This window comes from Geotrypetes seraphini, chromosome 3 (assembly GCF_902459505.1).
Source record: "Geotrypetes seraphini chromosome 3, aGeoSer1.1, whole genome shotgun sequence".
Taxonomy (NCBI): domain Eukaryota; kingdom Metazoa; phylum Chordata; class Amphibia; order Gymnophiona; family Dermophiidae; genus Geotrypetes; species Geotrypetes seraphini.
In genome coordinates this window covers 165,787,751-165,812,633 of record NC_047086.1, presented here as the reverse complement: position 1 = coordinate 165,812,633, position 24,883 = coordinate 165,787,751, and the positions used below count along the sequence as shown (strand labels likewise).

General features: G+C 45.1%; 1 protein-coding gene across 2 annotated transcripts in view; it reads right to left on the bottom strand.

The window, feature by feature from the left end:
- Window positions 1–24,883, bottom strand: part of CCDC170 (coiled-coil domain containing 170) — a 147,824-nt gene that overhangs the window by 46,704 nt on the left and 76,237 nt on the right. For both annotated transcript variants that reach the window (XM_033940004.1, XM_033940005.1), the window contains exons 7-8: window positions 24,211–24,396; window positions 10,126–10,446 (exon numbers count right to left, since the gene is read on the bottom strand). In XM_033940004.1, coding sequence (XP_033795895.1) covers window positions 10,126–10,446; window positions 24,211–24,396 — 507 coding nt within the window. The remainder of the gene's footprint in view (window positions 1–10,125; window positions 10,447–24,210; window positions 24,397–24,883) is intronic.

The following is a 24,883-nucleotide window of genomic DNA, read 5'->3' as shown; positions in this document are numbered from 1 at the left end:
GAGCTCCCCTGGGAGAATGGTATAGAAAATTGAATAAATAAATGACCAACCTGTATCTAAATGTCGAGAGTAGGGGCAGGGAACATGGACAAATTAAAAGCTAGGGATTGGTCACTTTCTCCTTCCCCTCCCAGTGTATCAGCATCATAATTTCTCTCTCTCCCAACATTCAAGCCATTTATAGCTCTTTTCCCTCAGTCCAACTATACCACCCTCTACACCCTTTTTCCTGAATTTCATCTCCCCTTCCATTCTCTCTCTGTACTTTTTAATTTTTCTCCTCCTGCATAGACATAATTTGATGATTTAGCCCATCTCTCACCTACAGTAGAATCCCAGTTAACTTGTACTCAATCAACCGGCACTCTCAACTAACTAACCCCCCCAAAATAATTGTCAGCTAAAAAAAATTGTCCTCCCTCCAGCCCCCAAAGCAGCAGCAGCGGCAGCAGCCAGTCCCGCTTGACAACCCCCCTCCGTCCTTCCAGCTCCCAAAGCAGCAGCAGCGGCACTCGGTCCTGACCCGACAAGCCCCCTCCTTCCTTCCAGCCCCCAAAGCAGCAGCGACGGTAGCCGGTGCTGACCCGACAATCCCCCTCCCTCCCTCCAGCCCCCGAAGCAGTAGCAGTGGCAGCCAGTCCTGACCCGACCCCCTACCCCCATCCCCCAAAGCAGAAGCTGCAGCCAGTCTTGACCTGACAATCCCCTCTCCCTCCCTCCAGCCCCCAAAGCAGAGCAGCGAGGGAGACATTGTAGATCTAGTTTAAAAGTTTTATCTGAATTTGAAATACCGCATTTCAACAGAATAATCAATGCAGTTTACAATTACCTAACAGAGCCACCACACCATTTTACTCTAAGTAAGAGTAAAAAGGAAAGTAGACAATAGTTGAATGGAAGATAAGAAGAGAAAGTGATAGGGAAGACTAATCTAATCTAATCTAATCTAAACCTTAAGTTTATATACCGCATCATCTCCATGAGAATGGAGCTCGACACGGTTTACAAGAACTTAAAATAGTGGGTAGAGAAGAAGAAAAAGGATTACATGAACTTATGTGTAGAAGGGGGGAGAGAAAGGGGGGAAGGATAGAGCTACAATTTGCTGAAAAGCCAGGTTTTCAGTTGTTTGCAGAATAACAGAAGGGAGCTCAGGTTCCGCAGCGAGGTGGTGAGGTCGTTCCAAAGACCTGTGATTTTGAAGAGAAGGGATTTTCCCAGTTTGCCTGAATAGTGGATGCCGCGTGGAGAGGGGCAGGCTAGTTTAAGCCTTTGGGCAGTTCTGGAGGAGTCGGGACTGGAGGAGTTGAAAGACAGTGGGATAAGAGGAGGCAGGATTCCGTGAATGATCTTGAAAGCCAGGCAGGAACATTTGAAATGGATTCTGGAGATTATTGGGAGCCAATGAAGTTTGGCAAGGAGTGGGGAGGCATGGTCAAACTTGCGTTTTGAGAAGATCAGTTTGGCTGCAGTATTCTGGATTAGCTGGAGTCTTAGAATACTTTTTTTTGATAGATTTAAGTAGATGGCGTTGCAGTAATCTAGTTTGGAGAGGATGATGGATTGGACAAGGATGGCAAAGTGTTGTTGGCTGAAGACTGAACTACAATAGATGACAGGAAAGAAGAGAGATGGATTATAGGGCTAGATTCACTTACCCGCCCGAATCGGACCAATCCGTTTCCGATTCAGGAAGGTCCGAGGGATTCTCTAAGGAAGAATAGTCAAATGGGGGCGATCAGAGGAATGCCCCCATTTGTGAGCAGGGATCGCAAATGTGCAATCCTCACTCATGTGCAGACCCTGACTAGTGACAGGAGAAGCAGCCTCCTGTCACTGCTGTCAGGGCTCTGCCCTGATCTCTCTTGCCTGCCCTGCTCTGCCCCGATCTCTCCTGCTCTCTGCCGCCCTTCCCTGCAGTGCAAGCCTGTGGTTTTAAAGCAGGCCTGCACTTCAGGGAACGGCCCCACCACCTCACCCATGACTGGCCCACCCCAGGTCGGGCCAGGCGGCCATGCCCGACCCACCCGCCCGGCGTACCTTACTAATCGTTGGGAGCAGGAGGGGTGCCTGGTCCCTCCTGCTCTTTAGGCCTCCCCATGCACATCTTCGGGAGCAGGAGGAAGCACAAAATAATCCTGCTCCTGCTTATCCTAAGGTCGCTATGCCATATGCCATGCCCCAGCTCATCATCTGATGCATGGGGAGGGGCCTAAGGCCCTGATTGGCTGAGCACCTCAAGCTCCTCCCTTGGGCGGAGCCCAGGGCACCTCAGCCAATCAGGGCCTTAGACCCCTCTCTACACATCAGATGATGCATCGAGGCGTGGCCTATGGCCGCACTCATCGGCGGAGGAGGAGTGGAGCAGGAGGGACTGAGCACCCCTCCTGCTCCCAATAATATTAAGGTACAGGGAAGGAGTGGGCCTTGCTTGGTCATCCTGATGACCTCGGAGGAGGCCTGGAGCAGGAGGGGCTGAGCAACTCTCCTGCTCCCAACGATTTTGAAAGGTATGGGGGGAATGGTTGGGCCAGGCCTGATCAGCACGCCTGCCTAGGTTAAAGTACAGGGAGGGAGGTTGGCCGGGCCAGGCCAGGAGGAGTTTCACATGGCAGGAGGGAGTTGGCATCCCTCCTGCCTTTTGACGGACATTGTGGAGGGGGCATTGGCACAGGGTGGGTGGCGTTGGGGGGGGGCATCAGCACAGAGTGGGCCGCATGGTGGTCATGCGTCTGCCGCAACTTTTTTTTAAAAAATTTTTACTTTTTTACTTTAGGCCGGGGAGCCTAGCTTAGACCTCTGAGCCCAGCTTAGATTTTTTTTTTCTTTTTTTAACGTTAGAAGCCCGCGGGTTAAAACCACAGGCTTGCACTGCGGGGAAGGGTGGGAGTCAGGACAGGCAGGCGATCGAGGCAGGCAGTTTTCGGAGCAGGCAGGCGTTCGGGGCAGTGGGAGAGTCGGGGCTACAGGAGGTTTTCAGGACTGCAACCTTTTTTTACTTTTTTATTTTTTCATCGGGGCAGCAGGCAGGAGAAGAGCATTGGGGCATGCAGAGAATAGGGCTGGAGAGTCGGAAAGACATTCTGACAGCTCCCCAGCAGTCGCTTCTTGGGTTGATCAGCCAGCCCAGTCGGTTTAAAATTTTTGGTTGATGAATCGCATTGCTGTTCAATTTGCATTTGTTTCTCCTCATTTGCACAGATTTGAAGCGGATCGCAGGAGAGGTAAGTGAATCAGGCCAGAGGGAAATTTGCTCATTATGGGGTCACAAACCGATCGGTACACGATCGGTTTGCTTAGTGAATCTAGCCCATTGTGTCTTACAGACAAGGACTACTCTCCGTAAGGAGAAGATAAGGATAGGGGTAAGTTAGGAGTCGTAGGCAGTGGCGTACGAAGGGAGGAGTGGGGGGGTGCGGTCCACCCTGGGTGCACGCCTTAGGTGAGGTGCACAGCCGGCCAGGTCCGGGTCGTCTGGTGCCGGTCCGCGCAGCGCCAGCAAGATCACATTGGGGCCATCGGCAGAGTCTGCGCTGCAACGGCGATGAGCGGCATCGGCGCCCCCCCATGACGCAATTCATAATCGGCAATGCGCCCCCCCCTCGCGATGACACTTAAGATCGGCAATGGCCTCCTTCTACCTCCGGCATCATCAGAACTTCAGATCGGCAACGCGGTGCTCAGTCAAAAGCTTCCCTCTGACTGAACTGCCTGGCCAGAACAGGAAGCTGAGTCAGAGGGAAGCTTTGGACTGAGCACTGCGTTGCCGATCTGAAGTTCTGCTGATGCCGGGGGTAGAAGGAGGCCCGTTGCCAATCTTAAGTGTCATCGCGGGGGCGGGGGGCGTTGCCAATCTTGTTGCCAAAATCGGAAAGGTGAGAGAAAGTGAGAGAGATGGGCCTGTGGTGGATGGAGAGATTGAGAGAAGGGGGCAGATGATGGAAGTGGGGAGAAGGGGGAGAAAGAAGAGGGCAGATGATGGAAGTGGGGAGAGAGAAGAGGGCAGATGATGGAAGTGGGGAGAAGGGGCAGATGATGGAAATGGGGAGAGAGAAGAGAGCAGATGATGGCAGTGGGGAGAAAGGAGAGCAAATGCTGAATGGAAGTGGAGAAAGAGAACACATACTGGATGGAAGGAGGGATAAAGAAAAAGGACATATGCTGGATGAGAGAAGAAGATAGAGTTAGTGAGATAGTGGAGTGGTGAAGGAAAGGTGTGGCATGCTGTGTGTAGACACAGTGAAAAGAGAGAAACTGAGCACTGCATAGTAAGAATTTAATTTAGACAGAGGCAGAAAATAAAGAAGGAAGACCAGAGAAGGAAAGGGAAGAGAGAGAAGAGAGAGATGCCAGAGAAAGGGGAAGGAGAGAGAGATATCAGATCTGAATGGAGGATATGAGAAGAGAGAGATGCTAAAAACCACAGGGGGGAGGGAAAGAGAGATGAAAGGAGAAAGATGCCAGACCATGAGGGAAGATGATGGATGCCAGACCAAAGGGGAGGGTCTAGAGGAGAGATGGCAGGGGGAGATAGACAGTTTCTGGAAGGGGCAGATGCTGGATTGAAGAGACAGGGAAGACGCTGGAAGGAAAAGAGTGAAAATAAGATAAAAGCAGAAACCAGAGACAACAAAAGGAAGAAAAAAATCATTTTATTTCTATTTTGTCATTAAAATATATCAGATTTGAAATATATATCCTGCTAGAGACATAACTGGGGACTGCAAAGCCCAGGCAGTGCTTCTTTAGCTAGACGGAAGGGGTAGAGAAAGAGGGCACATGATGGAAGGAGGGGGATAAATAAAAGGAGGGCACATGTTGGGGGGAAAAGGACTGAGTTAGGGAAATACTGGAGGGGTTGAGGAAAAGAGGTGATGAGCTGTAGGTAGACAATAAAAAAGGAAATTGATGAGAGGGTAGTAAGAACATAATCTAGTTGGATGCAGAAAATAAATTGCAAAGGAAAATGAGGGAAGAAAGGGATTGCAGAAGAGAGGTGTGGGAGACGGAAGGAGAGGATAGTGTGGCCGGGCCCGTCCCCGAGTAGGTGGGAAACTCCGGCCCGGACCACAAGTAAGAATTTTAGTACGCCTTTTATATGGTGGTGAAAGGAAGACCCGGATACCTGATTCCTTGAAAAACAGTACCAGGTTTATTAGTGTCCCAAAGTACAGAGAAAAGAAAACAGAAGCAAAAAGAAAACATTCACCTTGATTGGTTAAAGTCCTTTGGGTGCATCCTGCACACTATTACATTACAGTCCAGGTGAGTCTCAGGTATTTTACTGAGGAGCTGGATTGCCCCTCCTTATCAAAAGGAAAAATACTATAACATCAAAATATTATCTCAGTTCAATGCCTTCCTTGGCTCGTATCCCCACTGGGATTTATTGATCTCTCTGGACCTTAACACCTTCTGGCTTTTATAGCTGAGCCCGGCTTGTGTCAAGCCTTTTCCCCTCTCAGCTCTCTTTATCTTCTTGACACGTTTTTATCACCTAATTAGCTTTGCCAGCAATGCTCTGGCTTCCGTGTAAAACAAAGAAACACTGGGAGAACGTTCTTCAGGAGATTAGCTGAGGACTTTCACATACTGTATTCCCCCAGGTCCATGTCCTCTTCACTTATAGTATCACTCAGGACACTGCACATTTCCCATTCACCCTCATGGGAACTCTGGCTTATCGTTTCCTCATTTCTCCCAGGCTGTGCTTCCCATCCCCCTCTCTGCAAGTCTGCCAAAATACCTGCAGCCTTTCCCTGGGGATAATTTCCCAGCCCTTCTCTCTGGGGTTTAAGTTGCCAGTCACTGTACCTCCCAAGTGCTGTACCACCTTTCCTTAGGTGCTGGCTTCCTGCCATACGCTCATGCTGGGTCTTAGGCACCCTCTGTGACCTGGAACCTCCTTGAGTGATTTGGCTTCTCTCATCAGAATCAGCTGTGTCCTCCTTCTCTCTCTCCTCCCTATCTGCAAACTGACTTTGCCTATAAGGCAAACTCCCGGGTCGGACTCCACCCCTCTCTAAATTGGTCTCAGGTTTCTCCCTGACCTGGGGAAAGGAGTGATAGGGGCAATTAGTGGTTTTCAGAGCCTTCCTTAACTGGCTCTTCAGCTGTGCTGGGACCTGCCTGGGCTTGCATTCTTTTGGCTGAGCCAGCTGTCCTGGCTCCATGCCGGGTTTTACAGAGCCCTGTGCTGCATTCTGGGGAGTTTTAGCAGTAGTTTTCACTGTGACAGGAGCTTCCCTGTCACAATAGAGATGCCAGACTAATGGGGGTGAAAGGAGAGATGCAAGGGAGAGGCTTAGTTTCTGGAAGGGGCATAGGAGAGAAGATGCCATATAGGGGCAGAGAGACGGCAGACAGTGGATGGAAGGAAGAGAGTAACAAGAAGATGAGGAAAGCAGAAATCAGAGAAGACAAAGGTAGAACAAAAATTTTCTATTTATTTATTGCTTTAGGAGACGTGTCACTGTTTCTTTGGTGTTGCATTGTATGCAGAGTCCAACTTGTTGCTGGTTCAATTTAACCTTTGTCTATGTATTTCTATTTTATCCCCTCTTTTACAAAACTGTGGAGCGTTTTTTAGCGCCAGACATGGTGGTAGCAGCTCTGATGCTCGGAATTCTATGAGCGTCAGAGCTGTTACCTCCGTAGCTAAAATCCATACTACAGTTTTGTAAAAGAGGGAAGGGTTAGTTTGTGATTACATATTCCTTATTAGGCGAAGGTGTTTTCTGTGTTCTGTGTGTTCGAAAGACATGGTTTTCTGTTAGGATAGACGGTGTAGGATTGATCTGTACTGGTCTGGCTTGTTTAGTTTTACAATGGGTGTATTGATGTTGTACTGCTCACTGCAGTATGTAAGATGCTGCCTTTTCCTAGGTACTCATGTGTGATGTGTGGCTTGTTACTAAAAAATCATGTTTTTCGTACAGATGGAGGGAGTGCCAAAAAATGATGGGCCCCGGGTGTCACATACGCTAGGTACGCCACTGGTGGTGGTTTGAGCTTGAGCTCTGCCAATAAAACCTGAGGCTTTTTCTTCCATTTGAGCAGGCTCTCAGCTACCTTTAAGTGGAGTTTTTTTGCACTACTTTATTTATATTTCCCCACTTCACCTATTGCAATATTGTACTTGATCATTACTGGAGCACAAGTTTCGCAAGCGCAGAAACTGTGCCACTAGTAAATTGTCTTTCAAGTGTCTAGGATGAAAACTGGTATACAACAATAAATTGTTTCGATCTGTGACCTTCCGATAAATCGTAGTAGAGAATGTGGACCCCTCTAATGTAATGTAAATGTCCAAAAATGCTACGTGAACAAAACTAGTTTGTGCAGAAAATTGTAATTGAATGTTGCATTTGTTTAACCATTGAAGGAAAGTTTGAACAGTGTAACAGTGCATGTCCAGATCATGAACACATCATCAATGTATCTCTTCCACAAACAGATGTATTGATGGAACTCAGAAGTATACAAAAATGTATCCTCAAATTTGGATACATATAAGCATGCAATAGATGTGGCCATAGTAGCCCCCACTGTGGTGCCATGTTTGGAAGATAGAACTTAGTATCAAACATAAAATTTGTGTCTACTCTTGATAGTGATGGTGGTTATTTTATATGCTGGGCAGTGGCTTCTGTTCACACTGCATGCATCCATGGCAGGGGAATGGGGAGTCATAGCTGGGGAATGGTGAAGAATAGGGGTGCCTGCTGATCCAGCTGGTTCACCCAACCTTTGGGTTTCAATAGAATTTGGATACCTCTTGTTATTTGGTGTATGGTGACATTTTGCGGAGTGGCTCTATTTATCTTATATGGTACTGTTTCAATCTATTTTTGACATATGAAGTGTGGAAATTTTTTTTCCTTGTTATAATAATAATAATAACTTTATTTTTTTTTATATACCATCATAATCTTGCGACTTCTAGGCAGTTCACAGTGAAGAGAGCTGTACAATCAGCGAATTACAATGTACAAATAGGGAAGATGTCATTGAGCAGTCAGTGATTATAGAGTACAGAATAGTAAGAATTATAATATTAACATGTTACAGTGAAGGGGGCTGGATAGCCAGCGAATTTCAGGATACAGATGGTGAGGAAGTCATTGAGCGTTCAGTGAATACAGAATACCATTAGTGGGAATACGCAGTATCAACATGATGAGTATTAGCTTTAAAAAGGAGGGAGTTGTCAGACTCGGAAATAAATCTATTGAACAGAGTGGTCTTAATTTCTTTCTGAAAAGCGCCGTAGATCAACTTGACTCTATCAATGAAGTTTCCTAGCCAGGATTGCTGTCTACCAGCTTGAAACTTAATAAAAGTTCTGTCCAGAAAGGTCCTGTATTTGCAATCAGTGATCTTTGGATAGGCAAAGAGGTTGCAATTTCTGGTTGTCCTTATGGGGGGTGTATCCATTTCCTTGTTGTTGTGTATCCATTCTTTGTGAGATGTATATTTTTCAAAATAAAAATTTAAAGTTAAAAAAATAATAATAATAATTCTTGCTTAAAGCAATCTGGGTCAACGTACATAAAAAAATCCATCCAACATGGGTCAAAGCCTTTAGACAATAAACTTTGACATACAATTGCCACAGCTTCTACTTGTGGAATGTTGATATAAAGGGCAGAGATGTCCAATGTGGACATCAAAGACTCTTATGGCACAGATAAACTATGATGTCAGCATAATACGCATTAGAACATTCAAATAACATAGATATAAGGCTAATGCTTTTCTACAATACAGCTTACCATAAAGCTCAGGGAGCCAAATGCAGATATATGCAGTGGGGACAAGATAGGTAGTCAGTTGGGATAAATATACTGGTGGCTAAACTCAAGGAAAATTCTTTGTACAGTTAAACAAGATAAAAGGAACCAGTCTAAGTTATAGTGTGTGTAGCAAGCTAGTCCAGGTGCAGAATGAGTGTATAGTCAGCCACCCTATATATTAAAGGCTTAGAAGAAGAGCTATGCTTTCACCGCCTTCCTGAAATAAAGGTAGTCTCATGTTACACATAGCTCCTCTGGGAGTAAATTCCAGAGTGTGGGGGCTACCCCTGAGAAGGCTCGTTGGTGGTTAAACCCATTGTTCAAGTTCTTTTGATGAAGGTATAGATAGTGATGCTCCTTGAGAGAACCTTAGAGGTCTCAAAGGTGTGTAAAGGGTTAACTTATTCTGTAAGTATTCTGGCCCATTTTCTCTGAGAACCTTGTAAATCAAACAGAGTTTTAAATTTAGCCTCTGAGATACTGGTAGCCAGTGTAGTTTTTGTAGCAAGGGTATGATGTGGTCACACTTCTTGCATCCTTGTATCCAGGGGTGGCCCTATAAATGAGGCCAACTGAGATGGCAGCCTCAGACAGCACTCTTGAGAGAGCAGCAAGACAACATGCCTGCTGGTCAGCTCTCTCTGCCGCTCCCCTTCCCGGCATGTAATCTTTTCACACACACCCCTCGCCTGATCGGCATTTTTTTCTATTCCCCCTCCCCCCCACCTTTATATTTGTTGGCGCTTCTCTCCACCGTGGACTGCTCTCTCTGACAAACTTCCTGCTTCTAAATTTACTTGCATTTTCTTGCCTAGATTTATGAGCCTAATTTACCGCTGCCCCCCCCCCTCCACACACACAAACATACACTTTTACAAAGTCATGGTAGTGGCTGCTGCATGGCAAACGCTCCAACGCCCATTAAATCCCTATGGGCGTTGGAGTGATTACCACAACAGCAGCCACTACCATGGCTTTGTAAAAGGATCTCTCAGGTAGTTAGTGCTGACAACCAGCGCTAAGCTCTAACTTCCCCCCACCTAAATCTGCTCTTACTGTCACCCCCTTTTAGGCTCTAAATTTAGTTTAAACATAATTTTAAGCCCTCAGCCTAAAAGATAGACACACTGAGCTCAAAAATGTCCAACAAATGGCCATTTTCAAAATCAAAAGTTAGTTGTTTTCTGGATTTTGGGATGTTTTTCCCAAAACATCCAGAATCAGATTTAGATAACATATTGAAAATACCTCTGCCAATCATTCATCTGAAAATAATCCTTTCATAAGCCTTTGAAAAAAGGAATCAAAAGATGAAAATCAGCCCACTTACAATCCTTTTACTCTCTTCTCTGTAGAGCACATCGCGGACCCTGTCCAGGATGGCTTCTTCTGAGGGTTTCACCAGAATAGAGCTGCTGCTGCTAAGCAAGTCTGCCACCTCCTCCTTAAATGTACTGAATATGTTCTGTGCAACCTTGGCTTCTCCTAGACTGCTCCTCAAGCTCCCATCCAGCTCACTGGTGGTCTTCTTCAGCTGCATCAGTTCTTGCTTGCTGGCTTCCCGTGCCCGCTGGTTGGCCAACACCTTGTCCTGCAATATTCTGCGCTCCCTTTCAAGGCTCTGTTTGGCTTCAGTTGAACATTCAAGATTCTGACATAAGAGAAAGATTAGTTTCAAGTCAGGCATGATAATTTTGCAAATAGAAGGTTATCAGTCATGTACAACTGTACAGATTTTAACATATCCATTAGATTATTGTATAGGGAAAATACCAAGAGAAAAGCTAAAACCTGATAAACAGCTTCCTATCACTCAAATCAAAGGATTCAATTTAATTAAACCTCTTTCTATAGCAACAGATTTACAAAAGGTTTTGCCACAAGCACTGAAACTTTTCACCTACATGAAAACAAGGCTATTTCCAGCTTCCACTAAGTTTTAAAATATGGGTGGGTACAGTAGGTTTTGCGAAGGTTTTGGAGGGCTTACCATAGGGAAGGAGTAAAACGCGGACCTCACAGATCTTAACTGCACGTCCTTAAAAATCTGAGGTCTGTGCCACTTTTAGTCTCAGCATAGGTTATAACTCTGACAGACCTCTATGACACTTTAGCTCTGATGGATCCTAATGTTTTTCTCTCTCTATGCTGAGACTAAAAGTGGAACAGACCTCAGGCCAAAAGTTTTACCACTTTTAGTCTCAGCATAGGGAGGGAAAAGCATTAAGATTCATCAGAGCTAAATTGTCATAGAGATCTGACAGAGCCATAACTTCTGCTGAGATTAAAAGTGGCACGGACCTCAGATTTTTAAGGACGTGCAGTTAAGATCCGTGAGGTCTGTGTTTTACCCCTTCCCCTTACCATATAATGTACAGGGATTATGGTGAAATGTGTGTACCCAGCATCCTCAATGTGAAGTTCACAGCATGGTCCCCTAGGCTGTTCCACCGCTCTGCTGGCATAGTATGTGTGGCCAGTCCATTAAAAATGCTTGTTTGGACGGGGTTTTTTTTTACGATTATGGCAAAAAAATTAGATGTTTAGCTGAACAAAAAAAAGACACCTTGCAGGTTCAAAAATGAACATTTTTTCCACCCGAGTTTTGGTTGTTTTTTTCAAAATATTCAAAGTCAGACATCCTACTGAAAATACCCCTACATTTGATTTAGGTGTCTGGTTAGCATCCGCAAAGAAATAATGGACAGACTCTTACCTAAAGAGCTGCGAATGGAGGGGTAATTGCCTGGATCAGGGCCCTCCAAGTGTATCAGCATCATGCAGGGTAGAAGCAGTGGCTGGTGACAAAAAGCGGCATAGTATCAGTGTGCCAACTAAGGTAGTCTGAGTCTGTAGGAGCCTGGACAAAGGGGCCCTAGGCAGGAACCTCATCCAAAGAAGTTACCGGCCTGGAAACATGCCCACTGGTTGCACTGAATGCGCCAGGTCTATAAGAAAAGCTCTCCACATGAGCTGAGTAAACTCTGGGGAAAAGTCACATGCCTGAGTAGAGGCTGTGTATCGATAGACCCCCAATGAGGCCCATAAAGTCTCTGGACTTGGTGCACTTGCATTTTGCTCTTGCCAAAAACTAATATTGGGTGGGATTTTTTTCCCATGTCCTAGACCCATATCAGCTCCCCAGCCCTAGAGGACCTGGAGGAGGCAAGACCCAAAGCTTTTGCCTCCTTCCCATGCACGCCACGGCACGCAGTATAAGGACACTCCACCGGCAAACTGGCGAAATCCATACATGAATTCAACAAAATAGAGACTGAAGAGTCCATCCCTACTGATTTTATGCAAAATCGAGGGGTTTTGAGGCAGAAAATAAACTTTGGAAAAAAGATTGATAAAATCCAAGATGGCTGCCACCAATAAATTCGCACCAAAAACAGCTCGTAGAAATGATTTGAAAAATAAAAACACAAAAATAGGGGTCTGGGAGATGGAAGACCTGAACTCTACCCCCAGAAACCATCAAAAACACTGTTTCAAGACTATCCCCAATTCTCCCATAGGATATAATGGAGGTGTACTCAGTCTCTGAAATGACATGCCTGTCCGCTCTGTACACTGCAATTGAAGTGAAGGGAAAGGAATTTATGCCTCAGAAATGCTTCAGACATTCCAGTCTTCATGCTGCCAGTCATACAAACCCCAACCAAAACCTCTGCCCCATTGGAACTTCTCTCCTCACGAACGGGGATGGGAAAACGCAGCCTTCACCCTGACACCCTGTGGGTTGTTACTCAGGATGCAAACAGCCTGCCCATAAGTCTTAAGCCTCTGACAAGGTCAGAAGACAAGCGAGCTACCAAGAGGACTATCCCAAGCCCAAACAGTGGCACAAAGCAGGCTGGCTCCACAAGTCCACACAAAGCTTCCCTGTGAAGCTGCAAACCAGCTTATCGGAAACTGCTTCCTTTCCTAGGCAAAGAACCACTTCAAAAGGGGGTCTCATGGCACTGAAGCCACCGAGAAAAAAACCCCAAACTTAAGACAAAATAAATAAGGAGAAAGAAACAGAGCACATCAGAAAGACTTCTGCATGGTTTGCTTGCAGAAATGAAAACTGAAGGGGACTCTGTCTCTCTTAGTTATATAGGAGGAGCAGATGAAGAAATGTGTGGATTTCTGCAAGTCCCAGTTCACAGGCATGGACTGAATACCTTTCATACTGATTTTGGAGGGAACATAACAGAAGCACAGTTTAATTTATAAGTGGTGTTTGTATCTATTTGACATATTTATTTTTGTTTTGTTGTGATGTTTAGAGTGGATTTTAAGTATGTATCTACAACGTGTAAACTGCTTTGAATTGTAGAGTTGTGGTATGCATATATTAAAATCAAATCAAAATCTGGAAAGAGGGAGTGGAAAATATATTTACATTGGTATAGTATACAGGCTTCCTTCACAGACAGAGATTTAATTGAAGACATTCAAAATATAGCTGTGAAAAGGGAAGTACCATATATATTTGACTATAAGTTGAGAAATTTGGGGGAAAAAAGCCCTGGGAATACCAGGATTGATTAATCTATGGGATCCTGGGCCAGCATTTCTCTCTCCCTCCTTTCCAGCTCTGGTAGAAAGCTGCTCCCTCTCTTCCTGCCCCTGCCAGCCCGGGACCCCCACCAACCTTGGAATCCCTTCTGCTGGTACCTGCAAAATGTAGCTTCAGAGCCGCAGCAGCAATCCTCGGAGGCTGCTTGTGGCCTGCCTCAGAGCCCTCTCTATGACGCCTGCCAAACAGAAAGTCATGTTACGGGGCAAACAACTAGATTAGTTCCCTAACGTAACTTGATAGCTTCTCTCCTAAGTCACAAAAATAACAATGGGGGCAAGAGGGTATCCGCTCAAACTTAGGGGCGGGAAATTTCATGGCGACACCAGGAAATATTTCTTCACCGAGAGAGTGGTTGATCCTTGGAACGAGCTCCCGGTGAAGGTGATCGAGGCAAACACCGTGCAAGAATTTAAGAGCAAATGGGATGCCCATATGGGATCCCTTAGAGGGTTAAGCCAAGGGAACCTGTCACCAGGAGTGGGATCCCTAGGATAGTAGACTTGGGGGTGGGTCAGTAGAGTGGGCAGACCTGATGGGCTATGGCCCTTATCTGCCGTCATCTTCTATGTTTCTATGTTTCGGACAAATAGACCTTTTAACGGCTGTGCATTTTCAATGTTTAAATAAACTATTCTAATCAACTGTCTCCTCAACCAGTTTCTCTCTACCTCTACCCATTTCCATTGCTCGCTGACTGCCACACCCAGTCAGGCAACAGTCCCTACTTCTCCCAATCCAAACCGCACACCTTTTCACACAACATGGCAATCTGCAATAAACAGCAACTACTCTTAGGGATACTATACCTATTATGCTCTACATGCTGGGGCAATGAAGACAACCCCCCCCAACTCATGCACACCTACCCCATCTCCTGGCGCAGACCAGTCGAGCTAACTAAGCCCTCCAACCCTCTCCAACCCCTACAAAACCAGCCACAACAAGACCTCCATCAAATCAAAGTACTAAACACCACCCGCATACACCGTAAACCTCACAGGAACAAGACCTGTAACAGAAACTTAAGAAAGATAACATACTCTGAAATCCCCACAGCAAACAGTTACGAAAACATTAAGGGATACTACCTAAATACCCGTTCAGTAAGAAACAAAGCACAAATAATAAATGATTGGATACTACAAACAAAACCTGATCTCCTATTTCTGACAGAAACATGGATGATCTCTGACAATGACACTATCATGAAAGAAATCCTTCCCCAGGGATACAAAATCATTCCTCTATCAAGAAACTGGAAAAAAGGAGGAGGACTAGCGATCATCCTAAAAGACCACTTCAACTACATCAAGACAGACTCCAAATCGTCTGAAAACCTTGAAATACTAACCTGCAAAATTACCAACGCACAGTTAGAAGAATCTCTAATTACAACTTTATTCTATATCCCACCCAAAAAATGGGCAAACGCTAAAGAGGAATTCGCCGAATTCCTTACCTTATCCACCCTAAAAGGATCATACAACCTGCTTCTGGGAGACATAAACACACATCTAGAGCAACAGACAAAACCGGAAATATCTGAAATCGCCAACTTCCTAATATCACTAGACTTTCCAAACCCAGACACAGAAATAACCCATGAAAAAGGACACAAACTAGACTTAATCACCTTCTCCCACAAAGAAACAACAGATCCCAAAATACAATACTACCCAGGACCCTGGGAAAAATGCGTCTGGTCAGACCACTTCATTGGCAAGTTCAATCTACACTGGCTAAAACAGAACACACAACAAAAACGCAAAAACGTCAATACGAACACAATAACCAGCCGGGGCATTATTAACCCAACAGAATTCTGGACCCACTATGAATTACATCCCATAACTAATGATAATCAGGATTTCCCTACAAGATGGGAAACTTACAGCAAAGAACTCCTAGACCAAATAGCACCATATAAAACATACAAAAAGAAAAATAGACCACCAAACGAATGGTTTGACTGTGAACTATTAACCACCAAACAGGAACTAAGAAAATTGGAGAGAATCTGGCAAAAAACAAACAATGAGTTAGACAAGACAAACTGGAAACAAAAAATGAAAACATACAAAAATCTGATCAAAGAAAAACGCACTAAGTATTATGCAAAAAAAATTGGTACTTCAAAAATAAACAGCAAGGAATTGTTCAAACTAGTAAAAACAATAACCGATACAACACAAATACTGAAAAAGGACAATGAACCCACTCCATCGGCACAAACCCTAGCCAACTTCTTTCAAAATAAAACCGCTAACTTAAGAGCAACTCTACCCACTACCATAACAAATGCCCTTCAATACCTCGAACCTCACGACCAAGACACCAGAGTAGACATGATATGGGACCACCTCGAATATCCAAATTGGCATCAATTCCTAAATCTCTTCAACAAATACACCAAATCTAACTGTCTACTTGATGCATGTCCCCCTAAAATCATGACAGTTGCCCCTCTAGAATTTAAAAAGGAACTATTTGAATGGCTAACTTCCGCCCTCACAAGCGGAACGCTAAACAAAAAATTGGGACACATACTAATCACTCCAATCCCCAAAGATCAGAAAACCTCTTCTGCTCTGACATCCAATTTCAGACCCATAGCAAACATTCCCCTTTTCACAAAGATACAAGAAGGATTGGTCAACCTTCAACTAGTAAACTACCTGGACAAATTTAACATCCTTAGTGAACACCAATCAGGATTCAGGAAAGGATACAACACAGAAACTGTCTTAGCCTCCCTACTAAACCACCTTTATGATCTCTTTAGCAAAGGCAAAAGCGCACTAATTCTACAATTAGACCTCAGCAGCGCGTTCGACCTGGTAGACCATGAAATCATGCTACTGTGCCTTGAAATAATGGGAATTTCTGGAAAGGCAAAGAAATGGTTCCAAGAATTTCTATCAAACAGATCCTACCGAGTAATCAGCAATGGAAATTATTCCAAACCATGGAAAAACCCATCAGGCGTGCCTCAAGGTTCCCCCCTATCGCCCACACTTTTCAACATCTATATCGCCTCCTTAGGCCACCTCCTACAAAAACTAAACTTAATACACTACATTTACGCAGACGACATATCCATCCTAATCCCCTTAAATGACATCACAAAAGAAATTGTAGACAATCTCTCAAACGTAATGACCGAAATCGATAAATGGACCACCAATTTCAAACTAAAATTAAACGCAGAAAAAACAAAAGTCTTTCTGGCTAGTCCTAATGACAAAATTACGAGAACATCGATAAAAATAAACAATCACGAATACCCAATTTCTAATAACATAAAAATACTTGGTATCACTCTAGACAGACACCTAACTATGACTGACCACACAAACTCACTAGTGAAAAAATGTTTTTACACACTATGGAGACTAAGGTCCATAAAAAAATACTTTGACCCAACATCATTCAGGTTGCTGGTACAGGCACTGATCTTATCCATTCTTGACTACTGCAACATCATCTACCTGGGCATCCCACAAAAAACAATAAAAAAACTGAGATTAATACAAAACAACGCCGTTCGACTAATCTTCGGACTAAGAAAAAACGACCACATCAGCCCCTACTATAAAAAGCTGCACTGGCTTCCAATTGAAGCGCGAATACTATTCAAATTTGCTTGCACCTGTTTCAAGCAAGTCTGGGGACTAGCACCTTCATACCTACAAACTCACTTCATCCTACACAACCCCACACGAGCGACCAGAAACAAAAACATATTTGCATACCCAAAGATTACGGGCTGCAGATACAAATCATTCCTGGATAGAACCTTTAAGTTCCAAGCGAACAGACAGCAAGTTTGGCTGAAAAACTACATAAACGAACCCAACCTGTCTTACAGTGCATTCCGCAAATCGATCAAAACCGCCCTATTCGAAAAAATTCACTGACTAAAATCGTCCCCTCCCGCACTAGGACTCCCCTCCAGTGTTCCCTCTAAGCGGGCGGGTGTTGTGAGCAAACTTTTTTCACCGTGAGCCAAAAATATCGGGCGCCAGCAAGTTATGAGCCAACTCGCCCGATTCTCCTCTCGCCGCCCTGCCATCTGCCGTACGCCTCTTCCGATTGTGCGCTGTGACGAGAAACGTGTGCGCTGCGATGTAATATTTTGTGCGCCAGCGCAGCTTAGCGGGAACACTGGTTCAAATGGTTTTATTTATTTCCCCAAATTTATTTTTGTTATACGCATTGAAAATATTTGATATTGCGTTTAAATCAAAATCTCAATAAACTTGAAACGAGTGCCCGTGAGATTGTGGGAGGGTTAAATACTCAAAACTTAGAAGTTTTTGCTACGCCAGCTTTCTGGTATCTTTACATACAGTGGCGTACCTAGCATATGTAACATCCGGGGCCCATCATTTTTTGGCACCCCCCCCATCTGTAAGAAAAACATGATTTTTAGTAACAAACCACACGTCACACATGAGTACCTAGGAAAAGGCAGCATCTTACATATTGCAGTGAGCAGTACATCAATACACCCATTGTAAAACTAAACAAGCCAGACCAGCACAGATCAATCCTACACCGTCAATCCTAACAGAAAACACACAGAACACAGAAAACACCTTCGCCTAGTAAGGAATATGTAATCACAAACTAACCCCTCCCTCTTTTACAAAACTGTAGTGTGGATTTTAGCTACGGAGGTAACAGCTCTGATGCTCATAAAATTCTGAGCATCAGAGCTGCTACCACCAAGGCTGGTGCTAAAAACGCTTCACAGTTTTGTAAAAGGGGGGATAAAATAAAAATACATAGACAAAGGTTAAATTGAACCAGCAAGAAGCTGGACTCTGCATACAATGCTTCACAGAAACAGTGACACATGTCTCCTAAAGCAATAAATAAATAGAAATTTTTTTCTACCTTTGTCTTCTGTGGTTTCTCCTTTCCTCATCTTCTTGTAACTCTCTTCCTTCCATCCACTGTCTGCCGTCTCTCTTCCCCTATATGGCATCTTCTCTCCTTCTATGCCCCTTCCAGAAACTGTATGCCTCCCCCTTCCATCTCTCCTTTCACCCCATTGGTCTGGCATCTCTCTCCTCGCCTTCCCTCTCCCACACCTCTCCTCATAGTCTGGTATCTCCCCTTCCCTGATTCTCTGGCATCTCTCTCCTTTCCTTTTCTTCCATCTTTCGCTCCCCCTCCATGCTCTCACATCTCCCCCTTCCTTTTCCCTTAGACTGGCATACCTTCCTCCTACGCTCCAAGCCCTGGCATCTCCTTTAATTCCCTCCCTCATCTTCCTTCTCCCTCCAGCTGGGTACCGCAACACTCTTCCCTGCAGCTCTGCACTTCCCCACAATTGCCATGCTTCGGTTCCTCTTCTTCCTTCCTTCCTCCCCCCCCCCCCCGCGGGACCCTGCGGCACCATCAACTCTTACTCCCTCTAATGTCGGCCCTGCAGCTCCAGACTTCCTCGCACCTTCTCCCCTCCCCCTTTGGATCGCTATTATTTTAAATGTTATAGCCGCGGAGCTGTATCCATCAGTGGAGATGTCTAACCTCGGCCTGCCCCGGAACTCTTACTGCAACAGTGACTTCCTGTTCCTGCCTAGACGGGCGGCTGCTGCAGTAAGAGTTCCGGGGCAGGCCGAGGTTAGACATCTCCACTGATGGATACAGCTCCGCGGCTATAACATTTAAAATAATAGCGATCCAAAGGGGGAGGGGAGAAGGTGCGAGGAAGTCTGGAGCTGCAGGGCCGACATTAGAGGGAGTAAGAGTTGATGGTGCCGCAGGGTCCCGCGGGGGGGGGGGGGGGGGGAAGGAAGGAAGAAGAGGAACCGAAGCATGGCAATTGTGGGGAAGTGCAGAGCTGCAGGAGCTGTTATAGCCGCGGAGCTGTATCCATCAGTGGAGATGTCTAACCTCGGCCTGCCCCGGAACTCTTACTGCAGCAGCCGCCCGTCTAGGCAGGAACAGGAAGTCACTGTTGCAGTAAGAGTTCCGGGGCAGGCCGAGGTTAGACATCTCCACTGATGGATACAGCTCCGCGGCTATAACATTTAAAATAATAGCGATCCAAAGGGGGAGGGGAGAAGGTGCGAGGAAGTCTGGAGCTGCAGGGCCGACATTAGAGGGAGTAAGAGTTGATGGTGCCGCAGGGTCCCGCGGGGGGGGAGGAAGGAAGGAAGAAGAGGAACCGAAGCATGGCAATTGTGGGGAAGTGCAATCCCCCCAATGCGTCCCCTTACCTTACCTCCCCTTACCTTTGCGACGCGTGTGTGCGCTGTGAAGAGAAACTTGTGCGCTGCGATGTAATATTTTGTGCGCGAGCGCAGGCCAGCGCAGCTTAGCGGGAACACTGCTCCCCTCCCTTTAAACGCCTTTCTTTCTTTCTCAAGATGCCCCTCATGTATTCAGATATTCGCTATCCATAGTACTCCAATTCGAATGGAAGTTCTAAAGAAATACTCAGTTACTCATTACCCATTGAACCCCAATCTGTAACTTTCCCCTCTTCTCTATTGTATTATATTTAGACTCATTGTACGATACTGTATTAGACTTATGTATGGTGTTGTCTTTAGACCTATTGTATTGTATTATATTTAGACTCGTTGTATTATATTGTACTGTGTTGTATACACTCATTGTATTGTATTGTATTGTATTGTTTTGTCTTGTATTGTATGTTGACTTATTGTATTGTATTGTGACCTTGTTATTCGCTGAATGTCCAGCCTTCTTACAGTGTGAACCGCCTAGAAGTCACCTGACTATGGCGGTATAGAAAAATAAAGTTATTATTATTATTATTATTATTAAAAGTATGATGGATAGTTAATAAGGGGGAGCTCCCAGCAACCCCCAAAATTAATGACAGACTTTTCAATAGAAGTTCCAACCTCCACACAGATTGATACACTGGAGGTAGTATTAACTGGAGTCTTTTCTTCAGTCATCAAAGATTTTGGAAGTGCAGTACCAGTGAGCAGGGAACTTCAGATGGCGTGGAAGAATGAAGACAGATCAGTAGGGCTTCTTTAAAAGCCAGCACCTCTGTTCCCTCTAAGGATCAATTCGACATGAGCAAAACTTTTTCTGTATGGGCAAAGGACCTGCTTGACATGAGTGACAAAATTCCATTCATAAGAACATAAGCAGTGCCTCCGCCGGGTCAGACCATAGGTCCATCCTGCCCAGCAGTCCGCTCCCACGGCAGCCCAAACAGGTCACGACCTGTCTGAATCACCAGAAGGGGCCCCCTTGCCACCTTGGTTTCCTATTGAGTCCTATCTTCCCATCGAAGTCCTAACCCTCCGGTCTTGCACATGCACGACCTGGTTGGGTTTCTATACTTATTTTCTGGTTAGCTTTCTCAGTATCCCACGATCCCTTTATCCCTCAGGAATCCGTCCAGTCTCTGTTTGAATCCTTGTACCGTACTCTACCTGATCACTTCCTCCGGTAGCGCATTCCAAGTGTCCACAACCCTTTGGGTGAAAAAAAACTTCCTTGCATTTGTTTTGAACCTATCTCCCTTCAGTTTCTCCGAATGCCCCCTCGTACCTGTTGTCCCCTTCAGCCTGAAGAATCTGTCCCTATCCACCCTCTCTTTGCCCCTCATGATCTTGAAGGTCTCTATCATATCACCCCTGAGCCTCCTTTTTTCCAGAGAGAAGAGCCCCAGCCTATCCAACCTCTCGGCGTATGGGCAGTGTTCCAGCTCTCTTACCAGTTTCGTTGCTCTCCTTTGGACTCTCTCAAATACTGCCATGTCCTTCTTGAGGTACGGCGACCAATATTGAACGCAGTATTCCAGATGTGGACGCACCATCGCTCGATACAATGGCATGATGACTTCCCACGTCCTGGTTGTTATGCCCCTCTTTATGATGCCCAGCATCCTGTTGGCTTTTTTTGAGGCTGCTGCGCACTGTGCAGATGGCTTCAGTGATGCATCCACCAGCACACCCAAGTCTCTCTCAAGACTGCTGTCTCCCAACAATGCCCCCCCCCCCAATTTGTAGTTGAACAACGGGTTCTTTTTCCCTATATGCATGACCTTGCATTTTTCCACGTTAAAGCGCATTTGCCATTTGTTTGCCCAGTCTTCCAGCTTGTCTAGGTCCTTTTGCAGGTCCTCACACTCCTCCCTGGAGCTAACTCTGCCGCACAGTTTGGTATCGTCTGCAAATTTTATAACCTCGCACTTTGCCTCCTTTTCCAGGTCATTGATAAATATGTTGAAGAGTAATGGCCCCAGCACCGATCCTTGTGGCACACCGCTCGTGACTCCCCGCCAGTCAGAATATTGGCCCTTTACGCCGACCCTCTGCAGTCTACCCGACAACCAGTGCTCGATCCATCTGTGCACATCCCCTCCCACCCCGTGGTTCCACAGCTTCCTAAGCAGCCTTTCATGTGGCACCTTGTCGAAAGCCTTTTGAAAATCGAGGGGGAGGGGGTCGTTGGAGACATGGGGTGTCAGGTGGGGGTTGTATGGCAGTAGGAGGGCATGGGCAACTCTCCCGCTGCCGGGGGGTGTTGAGTGGGGGGTTCCTTTATGTCAGTGGCGGGAGGGAGTGGTCATCTCTCCTGCTGCTGTGGGAGGGGGGTTGCTTGACTTCAGTGGTGGGAGTGGGCATCTCTCCTGCTGCTGGGGGTGCATTGCTTGTTGGCTGGAAAGAGAGGGCATCCCTCCTGCTGATCTTCAATTTTTTGGGGGGGGTTTGTGTTTATTCTGCGTATGTGACAATCGCTTTCAACAGCAATAAGCACATGCAAATTTAGTGAACTTTTGCTAATCTCCTCCAACCTTATTTGTATGCGTGTTTTTGGGAGAATGACTTGCCTTTTTGAAATTACTACAATAACAGCTGCAACAGCGGCCCATCGGTTTTTAACGAAAAGTTTTGAGAAACTAGCCCTGGGTGGCAAAATGGCAAAAGACATTTAATGTGAGCAAGTGCAAAGTGATGCATGTTTGGGAAAGAGGAGCCTGAACTATAGGTACATGATGCAGCATTCCACATTAGGAGTCACTGCCCAGGAAAAGAATCTAGGTGTCTTCATTGAGGATACGTTGAAACTCTTAGCTCAGTGTGCAAATAGAATGTTAGGAATTATCAGGAAAGGAATGAAAAACAAAGATGAAAATGTTATAATGCCCTTCTATCACTCTACGGTATGGCCACACCTCGAATACTGTGTGCAATTCTGGTCACCATATCTTAAAAAAGATAGCGGAATTAGAAAAGGTACAGAGAAGGGTGACATTGGGACGATTTCCCTATGAAGAAAGACTAAAGCAGCTAAGGCTCTTCAGCTTACAGAAGAGACAGCTCAGGGTGATATGATAGAGGTCTATAAAATACTGAGTGGAGTGGAAAAGACAGATGTGAATCGCTTGTTTAGTCTTTCCAAAAATACTACAACTAAGGGGCATGTGATGAAGCTACTAAGTAGTAGATTTAAAACAAACCAAAGAAAATATATCTTCACACAACGTGCAATTAAACTCTAGAATTCATTTCTGGAGAATGTGGTGAAATCAGTTAGCTTAGCAGAGCTTGGAAAAGGTATGGATCGTTTCCTAAAGGAGAAGTCCATTGGCCATTATTGAGATGGCTTGGGGAGATCCACTGCTTGTTCCTAGGATGGGCAGCATTGAATCTTAGAATTCTTAGGATGGGCAGCATAGAATCATAGAATTCCTCAAATCCAACCTCCACTAGATCCACTAAAAAAATTAAAACTATCCTACCCCTCCTTAAAAGGCATCTCCCTTGTTGGTAAACTTGGCTCTTCCCTCCCTTTCAGAATCACTCAGCTCTGGAACAGTCTCCCCTCCCCTCTCCGCAATTTGAGCCCCCTTCTACCATTCCGTAAGCATCTGAAGACCTGGCTCTTCTCCAGAACGTAACCCCGTCCCGCTCCTGGCACTCTCACACCAACCTCTCTTCTCTCATACTTATATAATTCCACTGGAGTTCCGTTCCTTCCCTAACCATGTAAACCGTGTCGAGCTCCATCTGCGGAGATGATGCGGTATATAAACCCAAGATTTAGATTAGATTAGATTAGATTAGAATCTGGTTTGTTACTTGGGATCTAGCTAGATGCTTGGGACCTGGGTTGGCCATTGTTGGAGGCAGGACACTGGGCTTGATGGACTTTCAGCCTGTCCCAGTATGGCAATTCTTATGTTCTTAAACATGCACGGGACTGCTGGGCCCCGTAAAAGGAATTGACGTCAGAGAGGAAAGAGGATCGGCACAGCCGATAGCGCATGCTGAGCAGAGCAGTCCCACACGACTTTCATCTTCTTGCATCCACTAGGTAATCCTCACAGACGATGTGTTTCAAGTGGATTTGCAATCTTCTCCCTTGCTTTCTGGCCGCTGGAAGTGAGCGACGATGTAACAACTGTGAGCGACACTCACAAAAAGTATGAGCGATCGCTCATGCGCTTACCTTAGAGGGAACATAGACCAGCATACTGCTAGCATACTATCATTTTTGATCTATCACCATCAAGCGGTTGATTTGGAAGGGCTCAAAGAACTTAATACATTTAGCAGGGATCTGCGACCAAAGGATTAATAAACCCATTATTATCATATTTGAATAATTTGCACATGCATAATTGATTTAGCACAGGTTTTCACCTGAGCTAGATGGTTAGTATTGGCAACCCTTGGGAATATGACACCTTTTGCAAACTACTGAGTAAAATTCCTGTATCAGTGACTTGCTATTCCTGTTGTGAACTGCAATGTATATATCTTGGAAACAACAGAGAAACCATATTCAAAACTTATACCTGTTCTAAACTCTCACACCAATCACAAAGCAATATACCTTACGAAGGGTTTCTACTTCTTCCGTGTAGGTTGCCAGCTTTTTCTGCTCCCTGTTCACTTCAGAAACCAGTCTCATAATGGTTTCTCTGCTAGCTTTTGACTCCATCTCATGGACATTTATTGTCTCTTCAAGACTGACAATCCTGCCTTTCAATGATGCATTTTCTTCAAGCAGCTTACTGACCTGAAAATAAATAAAACTTAAATATTATATACTGTCAAGAAATAACCCATTAACTGTACTAGCATCAATGCTTTTAATCTTAATAAACAAGAAATGAATGCCTAGCTAAAGAGAGCCATTCTCCACAAATTTTGCAGAATGCAGTTTGTTATTTATTAACTCAAATACTCATTTTGCATTTGTAAATACAATAGATGGGAAAGTATGGGGCTGTCTTGAATCCTTCAGCTGTTTTATAGGGTAACTTTGAGTACATATCAAACATGGGGGGAAACACAGGGCATTTACTTTGCTACTGATCTGTAGGCACCTAATATTTTTTTTAATGTTTGGAATCAGGGACATTTAACAATATGTTACACAGAATCACAGAAAAATAAAGACAGACACAGACCATATAGCCTATCCTGTCTGCCCATCCAGCCATCTACTTTCCCTTTCACTCCCTTAGAGATCCTATGTACTTGTCCCAAGCCTTCTTGAATTC